Source organism: Macaca thibetana, chromosome 4, assembly GCF_024542745.1.
Source record: "Macaca thibetana thibetana isolate TM-01 chromosome 4, ASM2454274v1, whole genome shotgun sequence".
NCBI classification, from domain to species: domain Eukaryota; kingdom Metazoa; phylum Chordata; class Mammalia; order Primates; family Cercopithecidae; genus Macaca; species Macaca thibetana.
Window position 1 is genome coordinate 36,396,856 of NC_065581.1, and position 19,123 is coordinate 36,415,978.

Sequence of the window (19,123 nt, forward strand, 5' to 3'; positions counted from 1 at the left end):
GGAATATATTCTGTTCCCATTTGTTGCAAGTCAAGCTGTTCTTTAATATATGAAACAGTATTACAAAAACTTAGTAAACTCAAGCTTTCAGGGTACAGGTTGAAAGAATGTCAAAACCAAGTTATCTAATACCTCCAGTTTTCTCTGGGGCAAAGGGACTAGAGTGGGAACACTCAAATTTTGTTGCTTGCACCACTTTATTTACCCTTTGCCTGAATTTTCCAGGAATAAAAATGCTTACTCACTCACCTCCACTGCTACACAGAAAATGGAAGCTGGAGCCAGAAAGAGGAATAGAGATACAAGAGCTGCTGGGAATGAGGAGCTGGGCAAAGGGTATCTTCCGCAAAGACATAAAAAAGGACATGATTACCAATGACCAATTTTAAGAAGTGATGCCTAATTTTCTACTTTGAGATCTTAGATGTATATATCTACTATCTTGTTTCTGCCATCTGATAAATTAAAAAAAAAAAATCCTTAACTACCCAGGTAGGTAGGTGAGTCCTTGCTAAGCACATGTTTACTGACAGCATGTTATATTTGGAGTCTTGTGCTAAGCAGTTGCAAATACAACAAATGATCTGGCATTTGCCTTAGACCAGTGGATCTCAACCAGGGTGATTTTAACTCCTCTTCCCTCCAGGAAACCTTTGGCAATGTCCAGAAATACTATGGGTTGTCACAACTATGGGGGTGCTACTGGTGCTGGATATTCTACAATGCACAAGACAGCCCCCTATGACCACGAATTAGCAAGCCCAAAGTGTCAACAGTGCTGAGGATGAGAAAATCTGCCTTAGAGGAAGGTGGGTGGGGAGTGTGGGGTTGAATGAAGAGAGGCACCAAGTGTCCTATTATTGATGGGATGAAAGAAGACTAAAGAAAAATATTATTTCTACACTCTCTCCCAGGTTAAAATGAAGGGATTCAGTCAAGATACATGTGGCGCACATGATCTTGCAGAGGTGAAAGCCCACGGCAAGATATTCTGGCAGCACCTATCCTGACTTCCATATTACACAGAAAGTTGTCAGCCTGGGTAAAGAAGGAACCAGGGCACTCAACTCATCTGACTGAAAAACAAAACACCACAAGAGGAATCCCAGGACCCAACCAAAAAATAATCTAGACTACAGTAACAAAAGGAATTCAGTGTTAATGCCCTTGAATTAAGTTTCCTCCAGAGATCAGAGATACAAATAATGACTTTTAATGACCATTAAGCCTTAATGTGCATATAAGAAGCACTTGGACTACAAGCTCTTATCAATCGCTCCATTTTTACAGATAAAGAAACAGAAGCTCAGAGATAAGTGCTTCCTGAGAAGTCACACAAAGAGGCAGTGGTAGAGCCAGGGTTTAAATTCAGACCCCGTGTGTCCCCAGAAAATCAGGGTTTTTTTGACTCATACTGCCTCATAACTAGACACTATGGCTCTTGGTAGCCGTTTTTTGTTTTTTTGTTTTTGTTTTTTTTTGAGACAAGGGTTTCACTCTGTCACCCCAGGCATCGTGCAGTGGTACGATCTCAGCTCACTGCAACCTCCGCCTCCTGGGTTCAAGTGATTCTCCTGCCTCAGCCTCCTGAGGAGCTGGGATTACAAGCATGTGCCCCCATGCCCAGCTAATTTTTGTGTTTTTAGTAGAGACGGGGTTTCACCATGTTGGCCAGGCTGGTCTTGAACTCCTGACCTCAAGTGATCCTCCTGCCTTGGCCTCCCAAAGTGCTGGGATTACAGGTGTGAGCCACCTTGCCCGACCAATAGCCTATGTTTTTGTTTGGAGTTCATGCATGACAGAAACATAAGGAAAGGAAGGAAAAAAAGTTAAAACTATATACACTTTACCTAAAACAAAAAAGATTTATTAGTCTCAGTATTTAAAACAATACAAAGGGAAGATATTGTCCCAATGAGGAGAAAGAAAAATGGATTGTCTGGAAATGTTTTATGAATTTCTTACTATGAAGACATTCTAGGCCGGGCGTGGTGGCTCACACCTGTAATCCCAAGCACTTTGGGAGGCTGAGGCTGGAGGACTGCTTGAGCCCAGGAGTTTGAGATCAGCCTGGACAACTTAGTAAGACCCTGTTTCTACAAAATGAAAAAAATTAGCCAGGCAGGGTGGAGCATGCCTATAGCCTCAGCTACCTGGGAGCTTGAGGTGGGAGGATCCCTTGAGCCCAGGAGTTCGAGGCTACCGATTATGCCACTGTACTCCAGCCTAGGCGACAGAGTGAGACCCTGTCTCGGAGGGTGGGCGAGGGAAAGAAAGAAAACATTCTTTCCAAGAGTCTATCAGAGTATCAGAGTCAAAGAGAAGGTCTGTCTTGGAAATTTTCTGGAGAATGAAATACAGATAACACTAAGAGCTATTTGCAGATTTTTTCTGCAACAGCCATACTTATAGCAACATTTAGCTACAATGTTTTATGAAAGTGGGAACCTGAATAAAAGAAGTAAATTCACTGCATGCACTGAAAACATGCTTAGCATGTAGGGGTTTTCTACACACACACAGGGTATGCATATAAGTACATATATATACACACACACATATATAGCATGTAGGGGTTTTCTACATATATATGTAGTACTACATAATGCATATGCAGCAGTCTCGTATTACAGAGAATGCACTTCACATAATTCTTCAACATACCAACACCTTGAACAAAAATAATGTTCCTTTCTAAATATGCTAAACTATTGCCATAAAACACATGAAAAATTTTTATACCTAGAAATTTATGAAAACCTATTGACAACTTTTATGCCTGAAAAGATCTGAAAAATCGATCTCATGTTAAACAGGATTTCCTTTTTCTTGTGGTCCGAGGGTAAAATGGAAGAGAAGGCAAGCTGTCACAATACCAACAAAAGCTCACACACCGCGGGCTCACTTGTGCCCTACATGTGCAGGATTTCATTTAGCTCTCCATAACTTTATGAGGTGGATACTGTCATCCCTATTTACAGAGGGGAAACTGAGGCTTAGGAGGGTTAAGTGCCTTGGCCAAGTGCACAGAGCAGGGTCTAGCCACTAATGAGACAACAAACAGTTTAAATCTGAAAAGAACTGTTTGCGTTAAAAAATATAAAGACAATTTCTATTTTTCTTTGCCATTACACTTGAGACATCTGTCCCCACAACTGCCTTGTCAGCCAGGCTAAAATGTAATGTATATAAACTGGTTCATATAACATTACATTGTCATAATACATACAGAATTTATCCTAAGGAAGCTTAAATTTTGAAAACATACATTACACATAAATCCACCTCTCTGAGTTTAAAACTACTGTAATTTTGAAATGCTGATTAAAAATAATCAGATATGGCCTGGCGCAGTGGCTGTAATCAATCCCAGCACTTTGGGAGGGTGAGGCAGGCGGATCACTTGAGTCCAGGAGTTGGAGACCAGCCTGGGCAACATGGCAAAACCCTGCCTCCACAAAAAATACAAAAAGTAGCTGGGTGTGGTGGTGCACACCTGTAGTCCCAGCTACTCCAGAGACTGAAGTGGAAGGATCATCTGAGCCCTGGAGGCTGAGGTTGCAGTGAGCCATGATTGTGCCACTGCACTCCAGCCTGGGCGACAGAGTGAGATCCTGTTACAAAAAAAAAAAAGTAATTAGAGATTATTTAGATATGAATTCTCTTTTTCTTTTTTTTTTTTTTTTTTTTTTTTCTTTTTTTTTTTTTTTTTTTTTTTTTTTTTTTTTTTTTTTTTTTTTTTTTTTTTATATTTTTTTTTTTTTTTTTTTTCTTTTTTTTTTATTTTTTTTTTTTCTTTTTTTTTTTTTTTTTTTTTTTTTTTTTTTTTTTTTTTTTTTTTTTTTTTTTTTTCTTTTTTTATTTTTTTTTTTTTTTTTTTTTTTTTTTTTTTTTTTTGAGATAGCTTTTTCTATGCTCTATCTGAATTTTAAGAAGTATCTCACAGAAACAGAATTAGTTTTACCTAAGAACAAACTACAAATATAGAGTAAATATTAATATAAATAAGACACATTGAAGTGGCGGCTATAGTTTGTGGAAAGAGGAACCAGGTAGAGAAAAAGAAGGCATTATACAAAGGGTGCCTCAGTGAGGGCTATAAAGAGTTCAAGGTAGAGCATTTTGGAAGGATTTTCAAGTGGTAGTTGCATGGCTAAAACATCACCTCAAAAATATGATCATGGGCTGGGCATAGTGGCTCACACCTGTAATCCCAGCACTTTGGGAGGCTGAAGTGGGAAGATCACTTGAAGTCAGGTGTTCGAGACCAGCCTGGCCAACATAGTGAAACCCCGTCTCTACTTAAAATACAAAAATTAGACGGGCATGGTGGTGGGTGCCTGTAATCTTCAGCCTCAGCTACTTGGGAAGCTGAGGCAGGAGAATTACTTGAACCCGGAGGTAGAGGTTGCAGTGAACCAAGATCATGCCACTGCACTCTAGCCTGGGTGGCAGAGCAAGACTCCGTCTCAAAAAATATATATATATGATTATGGATCAAGTGCTGGGGCAAAGGTAAACTGCCGTTGGATTACTACAGAGTCTACAAAATGACACCACCAAAGGCATAACATCACCTACTGGCAAGTGCAGGTCATCAAGATTCTCAGTAACTCAGAATCCCACTGTCTGAAATCCATGGAGCCAGGGGCAGGATACACTAGATAAGCAGATGCACTCTCATGCAGACAAAATAAAAACACCCTGGGTTCTCTCAGGGGTCTGTTTCTCAAGACAGAAGGGTTGGATTCATGGTATAATTTTAGATCTAAAAATAATACTAAACATGTTTTCATAAGAGAGACTGTCAGTGTCTGATGGCTTTAAGCTTGGAAGTGCTAATGGATATCCTTATGATGGGAAAAATTTAGGCAAAAAATGAGTCATCTCCGTTGCCTTTAGATCCAGGAAGAATGTTTTTTTTTTTTTTTTTTTCAGGGACTCTGTATAAGACCAAGTGACACAAGTTCAAGTGGTAGTAAATCATCCAAATGCTTCTTTGATCCCAACCCCCATGTTTTCCTGCCTCTTGCCTAGTTTAGAGAAAAGGAAAGAGGGGGTGAGAGAACCACATATGAGAAGAGTCCATAACTGCCTGTCTTGGCAATAATGCAGGCAAGACAAATCATCACAAAAGCAAAAAGTGCCTGTAAGTCCTATTCTGAACATATATCAATCAAGTAAACATGCTCACAAACCTCTATGATATTGTAAGGTCCATTAATTTATGTGATGACTAACTGCAGCCTGATTTAATTGTTTCCGCTGTTGGATTAACTTCACTGAAAATGCCAAAACACTGAATGAAAAAGCAAGCATATTCCTGTCCTTTAGGTGACTTCCTAAACTGTGTTCCAAACTGGTATGCTGCTTACCTTGGTCCAAGATATAAAATACACTGTTCTTCCCGCTGCATTTTCTCCAGAGCTTTGTCAATTCCAATTGGAATGTCGTGGTCTTCTCCTTCACCCACAGTGAATGCCACATCTCTGCAGTCAAACATCCTTTCACCACAGCGGCCTTCCAGGTGGACTGAGGGCAAGGAGACAGGAGTCAACAGAGCTGCTTCTTAGGACTGGCTAATTCAGTGATGTGATAAATGAGTGCCGACAATGTAGCAAATACCATTTCCCCTTTCTCATTTCATCAAGAGACATACACAGTATGTCTTGGTGAAGCTTAGTCTACCCAGTCTGAAAGTTTAGGAGCAACCATATTTCTGTTTTGGGTTAAACTTGTAATTACTGATATTTGTATCAATAAGACAGCTTAGTAGGTAACAAACCAGAAACATAGGTTTATTCTAAGCCTACTATGTGACAGAAGTTTCCTCACCTATAATACAACGTCAAGACATGCTGGATTATTTAATAAATAGTTATCAAATGCCACAAATTTAATATCAAATATATAATGGCTTAAACACCTGTAACTGCATCTTGGCTTCAGATGCCAAAAAACCAAACTAAATGGCTATTTCTCCAATGATATACAAAGGTTAAATGAATACAGATGCTCCTTCTTCTTTAAGAGTCCTAATCTCATTCACAAATATATCTGAATAACAATGGTAAATCCAAAGACAACAACATCAATAACTATCTTAGCTATATCCCTTACTGGAAATAATAAAGTGTGAAAGAATCAAGAGTCTACTATAACTTCACAAATCAAATTACTTAATAACCTCCCCTGAAATGTTAGGAGGTCAATTTTGGGAGGCCTAATTCCTTGTTCCACCCCAATTTACCAAGCTCATTACCAGGGTAATTGCATATTAAAATAAGAGGCTTTTTATCTTAAGACAAAATAGGAAAAATGCATACAGATATCTATTTTTTCTTGATCAGTTAAACTGTTTTTTGAGACAGAGTCTTGCTCTGTCTCACCTAGGCTGGAGTGCAGTGGCACAATATCAGCTCACTGCAGCCTCCACCTCCTGGGTTCAAGCAATTCTCCTGTCTCAGCCTCTGAAGTAGCTGGGATTACAAGTGTGTGCCACCACACCCGGTTAATTTCGTATTTTTAGGGTTTCACCACGTTGCCCAGGCTGGTCTCAAACTCCTGACCCTCAGGTGATCCACCTGCCTCAGCCTCCCAAAGTGCTGGGATTTCAGGCGTGAGCCACCACGTCTGGCCTAGACTCTTCATTTCTAGGAAAAACAATACTCTGAAACTTTACAACTGCTTTTAATATTAAGGGTATTTATTCTTTCTATTTAAGTTTTTGATGTAATAAGAAAAATGGATGGCTGGTAATATAGCATAACAGTCATCAAGCAATATGGTAATTTGGATTTCATAAGAAAATCCTGACTGGGCGCGGTGCCTCACACCTGTAATCCCAGCACTTTGGGAGGCCGAGGCAGGCGAATCACCTGAGGTCAGGAGTTTGAGACTAGCCTGGCCAACATGGCAAAACCCCATCTTTACTAAAAATACAAAAAATAGCCAGGTGTGGTAGCACGTGCCTGTAATCCCAGCTACTGGGGAGGCTGAGGCACGAGAATCACTTGAGCCTGGGAGGCGGAAGTTGCAGTGAGCCGAGATCATGCTACTGTACTCTAGCCTCCAGCCTGGGCAACACAGGGAGACTCTGTCTAAAAAAAAAAAAAAGAAAAAAAAAAGAAAGAGAAAATCCTTTATTTCTACTTCTGTAATATAACAGCCTATATTCAAAATTAGAGATTTCCTAAAATGCTTCTAACACTGGCTGATCTACTTTAGATCAATGACTTGTAGAGAGACTAAAAATCACTCGTTCTGTTATACTCATTTCATGCCCAATAAGACAACTATTATCTTCCAAATAAAAATTCAAATCTAACTCATTCTACTTTTGAACTACATGATCTCAATGAAGCTCTAAAATTCTATGATTCTATGACCTGGTAATATCACTCTCAATATCAATATAGCCCAGAAACCAGCTTCAAATCGAATTCCTGCAGTTAATCATTTAATTGAATTACCTCTAGCCCAGGCCTGAGAAATGAGAAAAACTGAAAAATGAACAGGAATGGTGTAGACACTAGGTGCCAGAATGTCCACAGGACATTTATGCTCTAAAGCTTTCTAACCTTTTCTTCTTCCTTTTGATTTGCTAAATCTTCTCTGTATTGTTCCAAGTATGTACTGCCGAAGTGAGTACTCACTATCCTTTTTTAACTCACCAGTATTAATACCATCTTGACGTGTTCCCCTTGCAGACACAAAATGGGGTCTAGGAAACTTGGGTCAAACTAGAAAGGGCCTAACTCTTGAGTCAGCTCCTCCAAACAAGGGCTAGAGCTGGAGTGTCTGGGTAGAGCTGGCATACGGCATTTTAGTTTATGTCCCACAGTCATAAATGCTGGTAATTCCTTCTATTATACTTACTTTTAGAATGCTCTAGATAAAATTAACTTGTGGCAAATTGAAAGTTCATTCTGGATTGGAAAACATTTAAAAAATAAATTCAACTTTAAAATTTTCAAATACAGTCATGCTTCACTTAAAGATGGGGATACATTCTGAGAGATGTGTCATCAGGTATTCTCATCATTGTGGGAGCATCTTAGAATGTTCTTACACAAATCAAGATGGAGCAGCCTACTATAACCTAGGCTAAGTGGTATAGCGTATTGCTCCTAGGCTACAAATCGGTATAGCATGTTACTGTACTGAATATGGTAGGTAACTGTAACACGATGGTAAGTATTTGCATATCTAAACATTGAGAAAGTAGAGTAAAAATAAGGAATTATAATTTCATAGGACCACTGTCCGATGTGCAATCTGCTGTTAAACAAAATGTTACGCAGCATATGACTGTACATGCATACTAGAGAGGTTCTACAGGGAGTCTGAGGTTTAAGATATTTTTATTGAATTTGCTGAGGGTGGTGACGCACACCTGTAAGTCCCACCTACTCAGGAGGCTGAGGTGGGAGGACTGCTTGAACCTAGGAGTTCGAGGCTGCATTGAGTTATTATTGCGGGAACTGCAATCCAGCCTGGGTGACAGAGTGAGACCCTGTCTCCATTAAAAAAAAAAAAAAAGATATTTTTACTGGAGTAAAAATGGATGTTTCTAAAGAGGTTACGAGTTCTAAATATTTAAAACTCTGCCCAAGAAATTTAGACTAATAACATTTTTCATTAAAAAAAAAAAAAAAGATTTGCTGAGCAAAGTAAATTTCAGCTCACGTATTGTGGAATGTCTCAAGCATAGAGATTTATTGTCCTAGTAGCTCACAACTTAGTTGACAGATTTTTTTTGTCTGAAGTTTATTGTTGGAAGTATCATCTTCCTCCCTTAAGGAGAGTACATTTAGTGGGGGAGGAAATTATCAGTACATTTGTTGTGGCTTTTGGTTGATCGAGTTTGAATGTTTTCAAAACAGGAAATCCAGAGACTCTGCAAGGATTCCTGCCTGTGCGTTAGTTTCCTACGCTGTTTTTCAGCTTGATGTATGTACTTGATATTAAAATTATATAAGCAATCTCAGAAGTTCTCTTTAGATGTGATAACCCATCATTAGTGAGGGAAAAAGACTGGCTACTAATAAACATGTTGGGAAAGATAAATGAAGTAACTGTGCCAAAAAAAAAAAGTCAAACTGTAACAAAGGCATAATTAAGAAAGCAAAACATTCATTGTAGCTCGTCTTTCTCAGAGAGACAATAAATGACAGAACTAGTGTCTGATGCTGTAATAGGACAGTAAACATTTGTGGTAGCTCTTATAAATATTTTCTACTTTACATGTGGACTAATCTTTTTTTTTTTCTTCCTGGTAAATCTAACCCTTCAAAATTGGACCCTGTAGTACTATAAAATCTTAAACGGATACACATCCAGATACATACACCCCAGTTTATATAAAAAAACCAAAACCATCACTTTGTAATACTGATAATATTCGGAATGTCAGAGTAAAAGGAGGTATCACAGCCTCATGGTGAATACAGCCGATTGATTCTCTACATCTACAAGTAGCAAAGGGCATTGCTGGGTTAACTGGTTTCTAAACTTGGAACACTGATGTGACAAGTTCTACAAGACTGCTGACAAGAACTCACATACTACTTGGAGCCACGAAAGACTGCTGATTGCCACAGTCAGGGGCCCCACTTGCGGTAACAGATGCAGATGTGACTAGTTCCTATAGCTCCACTTATTCTTTTTAATGTTATCTTTAAAACTGCTACCAAAAAAGCCAAAACAAAACAAAAACCATGGCAGCTCTGGCTGTGGAAGACCTGTGGTTGCTTTTTGACCTGGCATCTTTTAGTGCAAATACTAACTTAATAAATATTTAATAATAACCATCATGACTCACTGGGAGTGCAGCCTCTAGGGCTCAGGAGGTCTGTTGCTAATCCCAAGCAGCATGATTTACGGGAAGTAAATCATCTATGACGTGCCCAAAGAGAATAAAAGTACATACAGGATGCTTCTACTTAGGGCTTTTTTGGTAGAGAAAGAAATAAACAAGTTAAAAAGAGACAACATTTTTTTCCTGACTTAAAGACTATGTAACTTAAAGGGGGAGAGAGGTCCTCCAAATCCCCACAAACTCAAACCAAACCAAATTACCCAAGCTTAGCTGCGCAATCGGAGTGTAACCACATCAAGCGAGCTGCAAAACATCACTTAAACTGGAGCTCTGACTTATTGTTCTCTTACTGCCCTAGAGCAATTTTGTTTTGAAGAGCACAGAACACCCTGTTCTGAATGTGGCTGGCACATGAACTCGATGTGCTGACAGCAATTTGTACTCCGATTAAAATGGGGGGAAAAAAGGAAAGAGAGTGCACAGCAGTAACAAAAATGAAATGCAAGAACCCCTAAACCATGCAATTTGTATTTTAGGAAGCAAAACTGAGAAAGAGGCTCCATAACTTAAAAAACAAAAAAATCCCAAAAAGCTGTAAATGCTCCAGCCTAAAGACATTAGCTCTGGTAAGTGTCTATTTTTCCTTTTCTAATTATAGTAGTTGGTGTCTGATAGCTTTGCACTCATTCTCAAAACAATTACTGGGTCATGGGGATCTGAATGGGAATGTTGTAATGGCATTACTACTAGACAAGACTGGTTATGTGGCCAGAGAAAACCAGGTTGTGACAGGTTACTCCCACTGAGCAAAGGTTTTCTCTGTTGGTTGATTCATGCCAAGTGAGCTTCTCTCTGCCTGTGTCTCCTGCCTAATAGAGCATGGTATCCAAGAGAGTAGGATCTTAATAACCCCCTGAAAAAGCAAGCAGAGATGGCTTTCTAAAAGCAGGAGAATAAGAGAAACACTTCCATCATGCATGGTGGTCAGATTTCCCCTAAACTGTCCCCCTTCCTCCTCTGCACTGTTTTGTATTATTTAGGATGAACACACACCACTGTAAGATTGCTTCTGGAACTGACGGACAGATGCTAGATGCTAACAGGCATGAAACCTGGCTCCTGGAACTGAGTAACATTTATGCAAATGATTTCTTTTCCTTAGTCTAAACAAGAAGTACACATCTAGCAACAAATTCTCCATGAACACCAGCCCTTACCAGTCTTCCCTTCACACCACTATAGCACTTGCGTTAGACCTGGATTCCAGTCCCATTCTGGCACTTTGATTATGACTTTGGGCAAGGTAATTAAAGTGATTTGAAGCTCAGTTTCTTCACTGATAGAATGTGCATAATATACTAGCTAAATGATAATTGTGGAGAGGATTAAATTAGATACTGAATTACAGCTTTTAATCTAGCACCTGATATTCATTCATTCATTCATTCATTCATTCATTCATTCATTCATATGTTAGGGTGTCTATCATGTGAAAACGCTATTGTAAAGTGTGGATATACAGAGATGAACTACATGAATGTTAGCTGTAATTATTTTCCTCCACCTAGTGGTAAATTATACCAGATTAAACATGTTTGAGAGCTCTGTGTAAGAAAACATTTAATGGCTCAACACAGAAAGCTGTCAAAGTATGAATAAAATTCTTAGTAGGCAAAGGCAGTATCTTGTACTTCTTTTGTGCCTCACAATACCCAGCACAGAGTTCAGGGCCAGCAAGTAAATATTTATTTAGTGACTAATCTTAAAATAGGGCATTAAGGACAGGGTGGTAATTTTCACTAATTTATATAAATTTTCCTTTTTGACTCTATTAGTATTCCTATTTTAATAAATTCTAGGAAGCTATACAAATTCTATATTGACATGGAACCTTTGTTTTTTAATACTATTCTAAAATAAATGACCAACTGGCTGGAATTTTTTTTTTTTTTTTTTTGTAACAACAGCAGCAGCAGCAGTAGCAACAGAAGACTTTTTTTTTCTTTTTTTGAGACAGAGTTTCGTTCTGTTGCCCAGACTGGAGTGTAGTGGTGTGATCTTGCCTCACTACAACCTCCACTTACTGCAACCTCTGCCTCCTGAGTTCAAGGAATTCTCGTGACTCGGACTCCCGAGTAGCTGGGACCACCATGCCCAGCTAATTTTTGTGTTTTTAGTAGAGACAGGGTTTCGCCATGTTGGCCAGGCTGGTCTTGAACTCCTGACCTCAAGTGATCCTCCTGCCTCGGCCTCCCAAAGTGCTGGGATTACAGGTGTGAGCCACTGTGCCCAGCCTCTTTATTTTTTTGTTTTGAGTTGGGGGTCTCACTCTGTTGCCCAGCCTGGAGTGCAGTGGTGTGATCATGGCTCATTGCAGCCTCACACTCGTGGACTCAAGCTATTCTCTTTCCTCAGCCTCCCTAGTAGCTGGGACTACAGGCACACACCACCACGCCTGGCTATTTTGTTGTTGTTGTTGTTAAGAATGGGGTCTCACCATGTTGCCAGGCTGGTCTCATACTCCTGGCCTCAAGCAATCCTCCCACCTTGGCTTCCCGAAGTGTTGGGATTACAAGCATGAGCCACCATGGCTGGCCAGAAAGACTTATTTTCTACTATGATTTTTATTCTACCTGAAGACTTGAAGATACCTTTTTGGAAGAAAGAAATTACATAAATCCAAAGTATTTGAAAGAATAAACACTGGCCACTTTAGACCAAGTACCGTTATGACATTATTTTGTGAAAACATATAATAAAGTGGTTCCAAGAATTTGCTCTCTGTTCCTGGACTTACATCCCAGGACATTCATAAATACTTCAAAAGCATATGAAAAACAAAAATGTAAAGTCTCACAGCTCCATCAGATCTCAATATGGGCAGATGTAATCTTTCCTCTATTTTCAATTTTTGGTACATTTTTGGTGTTTCATTTATAAAGAACATGTAGCTAGACATTATTGTTGTTCTCACTTTATAAGACCTTTTTCCTTTAATAGGTGACTTTACCCCATTCATATTTTTTTGTAATCACTGACATGAGTGGTTTTATTCTTGTCTTAGGTTTTTCACACGATGTTTTCTTTTTCTTTTTTTTTTTTTTTTTGAGACAGTCTTGCTCTGTCTGGTGAGCAGTGGCGCGATCTCGGCTCACTACAACCTCTGCCTCCCGGGTTCACGTCATTCTCCTGCCTCAGCCTCCCGAGTAGCTGGGACTACAGGCGCCTGCCACCACGCCCAGCTAATTTTTTGTATTTTTAGTAGAGACAGGGTTTCACCATGTTAGCCAGGATGGTCTCGATCTCCTGACCTCATGATCTGCCTGCCTTGGCCTCCCAAAGTGCTGGGATTATAGGCGTGAGCCACCACGCCCGGCCAGTGTTTTCTTATTTTTTAAAACAACTTTTGCTCAATTGATGAAGTTTTCCTTGTTCCTCTATTTCCCCACTCCACATGGGGTGGTTTGGAAATTCTACATGCTATTCTTACTAGTACTTTCCATTAAAGTCTGAACAAATCATTTAAAGATATATATATATATACACACACACACACACACACACACATTTATCAATGTTCAGAATCAGTCAGCATAAAGCATTCAATAAAATCCAACATCCCTTCATTATAAAAAAACCCTCAATAAACTAAGCATCAAAGGAATATACTTCAAAATAGTAAGAGCCGCCGATGACAATAACTTTTTTTTTTTTTTTTTTTTTTTTGAGACAAAGTCTTATTCCATTGCCCAGGCTGGAGTGCAGTGGTGCAACCAAACTCACCGAAGCCTCTATCACCCAGGCTCCAGTGATCCTTCTGCATCAGCCTCCCAAGTAAGCTGGGACTACAGGGGCATGCCACTATGTGCGGCTAATTTTTTTTTATTTTTTGTAGAGACAAGGTTTCACTATGCTGCCCAGGCTGGTCTTGAACTTCTAAGCTCATGCAATCCTCCTGCCTCGGTCTTCCAAAGTCCTGGGATTACAGGTGTGAACCACTGCACTGAGCTGTCAATATCATACCGAATGGGCAAAAGTTGGAAGCATTCTGCCTAAGAACTGGAACAAAAAAAGAGTGTCCACTCCTATTCGGCATGGTACTGAGCCACAGCAATTGGTATATGGCAAGTCTTAGCCTGAGCAATCAGGCAAGAGAAAGAAATAAAAGGCATCCAAATAGGAAACCAGACCTCTACCTCTCACCATATATAAAAACAAACTCAAGATGGATTAAAGGCTTAAATGTAAGACCTCGAAGCATATAAATCCCAGAAGAAAACCTAGAAAATACTCTTCCAGGCCGGGCGCGGTGGCTCAAGCCTGTAATCCCAGCACTTTGGGAGGCCGAGACGGGCGGATCACGAGGTCAGGAGTTCGAGACCATCCTGGCTAACACGGTGAAACCCCGTCTCTACTAAAAAATACAAAAAACTAGCCGGGCGAGGTGGCGGGCGCCTGTAGTCCCGGCTACTCGGGAGGCTGAGGCAGGAGAATGGCGTAAAAACCCGGGAGGCAGAGCTTGCAGTGAGCTGAGATCCGGCCACTGCACTCCAGCCTGGGCGACACAGCGAGACTCCGTCTCAGAAAAAAAAAAAAAAAAAGAAAATACTCTTCCAGACATTGCCTAGGCAAAGAATTTATGACTAAGTCCCCAAAATCAAATGCAACAAAAAGAAAAACTGACAGTTGGGACCTAATTAAACTAAAGAGCTTCAGCATAGCAAAATAAACTACCAACAAAGCAGATGGACAAACTACAGAATGGGAGAAAATATTTGCATATTATGTATCTGACAAAGGACTAATATCCAGAATCTATAAAGAACTTAAACAAATCAACAAGAAAAAAAAAATAGCCCCATTAAAAAGTAGGCAAACGACACGAAGAAGCAGTCAACGAACCTGCAAAAAATGCTCAACATCACCAATCATCAGAGAAATGCAAATCAAAACCATAATGAGATACCATCTCACACCTGAGTCAGAATGACTATTATTAAAAAATCAAAAAATAACAGATGTTGGCAAGGTTGTGGAGAAAAGGGAATGCTTAAACACTGTTGATGAGAATGGAAATCAGTTCAACTCCTGTGGAAAGCATTTTGGAAATTTCTCACAGAACTAAAAATCAAACTACCATTTGACCCAGCAATCCATTACTGGGTATACAACCAAAGGAAAATAAATCGTTCTATCAGAAAGAGAGCTAGCATTTGCACTGACATGTTTACTGCAGCATTGTGTGTGTGTGTGTGTGTGTGTGTTTGAGACACAGTTTCACTCTGTTGCCCAGGCTAGAGTGCAGTGGCATGATCTTAGCTCACTACAGCCTCCACCTCCCAGGTTCAAGCAATTCTCCTGCCTAAGCCTCCCAAGTAGCTGGGACTATAGGCACCCGCCACCACGCCTGGCTAATTTTTGTATTTTTAGTAGAGGTAGGGTTTCACCATATTGGCCAGGCTGATCTTAAACTCCTGACCTCAAATGATCCGCCTACCTCGGCCTCCCAAAGTGCTAGGATTACAGGCATGAGCCACCACACCCAGCTTGTTTTGTTTTGAGACAGGGTTTAGCTTTGTTGTCCAGGTTAGAGTGCAGTGGTATAAATGTGACCCAAATGATCCTCCCACTACAGCCTCCTGATTAGCCAGCACTACAGGTATGCATCACCATGCCTGGCTTTTTTTTCCTTTTTTTTTTTTCTGTAGAAATGGGGTCTTACTATGTTGCCCAGTTCGGTCTCAAACTCCTGGGCTCAAGTGATCTTCCCACCTTGGCCTCCCAAAGTGCTGGGATTACAGGCATGAGCCACCATGCCCAGCACAGCACTTACTCTTAAGTACAGTTATATTCTTAGTAGCAAAGACACAGAATCAACCTAGGTGTCCATCTACGGTGGATTGGATAAAGAAAATGTGGGCTTCCTTCCACTACGGCCACCATTGGAGAGCAGCAGCCATGGCTCTGTGCTACCCTATGGCCATGGGCCTCAATAAGGGCCACAAGGTGACAAGAACGTGAGGAAGCCCAGGCACAGCCGCCCTGGCAGGCACAGCCGCCCTGGCAGGCACCTTACCAAATACACCAAGTTCGTGCAGGATATGATCTGAGAGGTGTGTGGCTTCACCCCATACGAGCCGTGCACCATGGAGTTATTGAAGGTTTCCAAGGACAAATGGGCCCTCAAGTTCATCAAGACAAGGGTGGGGATGCACATCCGCACCAAGAGGAAGCAGGAGGAGGTGAGCAATGTCCTGGCCACCGTGACAAAAGCCACTGCCAAGAAGGACAGAGCACTCTGCCCTGCCCTCTCTCCAAAGTAAAGAATAGCTTGACAGACTTGAAAGAAGAAAAAAAAAAAGAAAATGTGGTACATATACACCATGAAATACTATGCAGCCATAAAAAAGAATGAAAGGATGTCCCCTACAGCAACACAGATGCAGCTGGAGGCCACTATCCTAAGTGAATTAACACAGAAATAGAAAACCAAATACTGCCTGTTCTCACTTATAAGTAGGAGCTAAACTGAGTACACACAGACATAAAGATGGAGACAAGAGACACTGGGGACTCCAAAAGTGAAAAACGATGGAGGGGTAGGTACAAGGCCTATATTCTATGTTCACTACCTGGATGATGGGTTCAATAGAAGCCCAAACCTCAGCATTACAGACAATATATCCATGTAACAAACTGGCACATGTCTCCCCTGAATCTTAAAAATAAAATAAAATAAAATAAAAGAATTAATCAGCATAATCTCCCCTGGAACAAGAAATTAAGACAGCTAGTTGTGGTAGTACACTAGCTTGTAATCTCAACTACTTGGGAGGCTGCAGCAGGCAGATCGCTTAAGCCCTGGAGTTCAAGACCAGCTTGAGCAATATAGCAAGACCCAGTCTCTAGAAGGATAAAAAAAGTTAGCTGGGTGTGCACCTGCAGTCCCAGCTACTCTGGTGGCTGAGGTGGGAGGATGGCTTGAGGGCAGGAGGTTGAGCTGCAATGAGCCACAACTGTGCCACTGCATGCCAGCCTGGACGACAGAGCAAGACCTCATTTCCAAAAAAAATTTTTTTTTTTTTGAGACAGTCTTGCTCTGTCGCCCAGGCTGGAGTGCAGGGGCATGATCTCAGCTTACTGCAAACTCTGCCTCCCGGGTTCACGCCATTCTCCTGCCTCAGCTTCCCAAGTAGCTGGGACTACAGGCGCCCCCACCACGCCCAGCTAATTTTTTGTATTTTTAGTAGAGATGGGGTTTCGCCGTGTTAGCCAGGATGGTCTTGATCTCTTGACCTCATGACTCGCCTGCCTCGGCCTCCCAAAGTGTTAGGATTACAGGCGTGAGCCACCATGCCCGGCCAAAAAATGTTTTAAAAAATAAAATAATTTTAGACAATTTTGCCTTCCCCTCTTCATTTCCTACCCTCACCACCTTTTGTTAAAATAACCCAGAATCCAGACTGTTGTTATTGTTTTTTTATTATTTTGAGACAGAGTCTCCCTCTGTCACCCAGGCAGTGGTATAATCCTGGCTCACTGCTACCTCTGTCTCCTGGGTTCAAGTGATTTTCCTGCCTCAGCCTCTTGAGTAGCTGGGATTACAGGCATGTGCCATCATACCTTGCTAAATTTTGTATTTTTAGTAGAGATGGGGTTTTGTCATATTGGCCAGGCTGGTTTTGAACTCCCAGCCTCAAGTGACACACCTACCCTGCCCTCCCAAATTGTGGGGATTACAGGTGTGGGCCACTGTGCCCAGTCCAGACTGTTTCATTATTAATATTACTTTTTTTTTTTTTGAGACGGAGTATTGCTCTGTCGCCCAGGCTGGGGTGCAGTGGCCGGATCTCAGCTCACTGCAAGCTCTGCCTCCCGGGTTCACGCCATTCTCCTGCCTCAGCCTCCTGAGTAGCTGGGACTACAGGCGCCCGCCACCTCGCCTGGCTAGTTTTTTGTATTTTTTAGTAGAGACAGGGTTTCACTGTGTTAGCCAGGATGGTCTCGATCTCCTGACCTCGTGATCCACCCGTCTTGGCCTCCCAAAGTGCTGGGATTACAGGCTTGAGCCACCGCGCCCGGCCTATTAATATTACTTTTAACATTACAGCTCTACTGCTTCAGAGATCTTTCAGGATAAATGTATCTGATATGGGAATTACTTTTTTTTTCTCGCTACTGTTTCTTATGCCTTGAGTTGTTGCTTCTTATTTTTTTGTTTGTTTTGGTACATCTCACAGTATTTTTTTCAAAAATATGAGTCTGCAAATTCCAAAAAGTTAATTTTGTTCTCGTACATAAATGATAGTTTGGCTGAGTACGGAATTCTAGGTTCAAAATACATATAGCTATAGACAATGATCAAAAGCATTGTCTTTGGTGTAATGAGTAAGATTCTTATTCCTTTGCACATAGCTTGTTCTTCCTTGGAAGACTTCAGAATTTTCTTGTAAGCTACAGAATTCAGAAATTTCACCAGGATGTATCTGGGTGAAAAATCACTCCTTCCTCGTGGGTACCACTATCAACTGGCCCTTTCAATCTTAAGACTGTTTTTCTTTCATCGCCTATAGGAAATTTTCTATTAGATGTTTGATTAGATGCATATTACCTCTCCTGGATTTATTATCCGTATCTTCTAATTTCTTTTTCACTATTCATCCCTCTTTTTTCCTGTGTTCTGAGAAATCCTTGGCTGTCTTTCAGATCACCAGATTTCAGGGACTGTCCATTTTGCTCTTCAACCCTTCCTCTGAGTTTTAGTTTTGATTAATCATGGTCTAATTTCCAGAAACTTTCTTGTCCTCCCTTTCCTTTTTCAGGGAAGTTGGCTTTTTGACTTGTGAATTTGATGTCCTGTTAACAATTTCTGAAGACAATAATTAGTATTTTTAAAGTTCTCTTCTACTTCTTCTGTTAGTCCACTTTAGTGGTGCTTTTTTTCATGAGATTTGCTGATGATTCTTTATTGTCTGGCCATATTATAAAGGAAGGATTTGGGATGATCAAATGACTATGGTTAGCTGGCACCATTTTTCTAAGCAATTGGGTATGTTTCCATGGCAGGCCTTTCTGCAAAAGGATGGGCTGATTGCGGGGATCTAAGGGTGAAGATTTCACAAATATTTATTAAGCATTTACTATGAGCTGGGCATGATGGCACAGGAAAGCTGACTTCAGGAGCAGAATACTTTAGCATTATTTACTGTGAAAAGCTGTCTTTTCACTTTTTTCCCCTTTAAATTTGTTTTAAAAGTTCAAAAAAGGCCGGGCGTGGTGGCTCACGCCTGTAATCCCAGCACT

General features: G+C 40.7%; 1 protein-coding gene and 1 pseudogene across 1 annotated transcript in view; one reads left to right on the plus strand and one right to left on the minus strand.

The window, feature by feature from the left end:
* Positions 1-19,123, minus strand: part of FKBP5 (FKBP prolyl isomerase 5) — a 158,878-nt gene that overhangs the window by 19,205 nt on the left and 120,550 nt on the right. Inside the window, exon 7 of the mRNA XM_050787705.1 lies at positions 5,376-5,532. Within this exon, the coding sequence (XP_050643662.1) occupies positions 5,376-5,532 (157 nt within the window). The remainder of the gene's footprint in view (positions 1-5,375; positions 5,533-19,123) is intronic.
* Positions 14,438-16,899, plus strand: LOC126952816 (60S ribosomal protein L36-like; annotated as a pseudogene).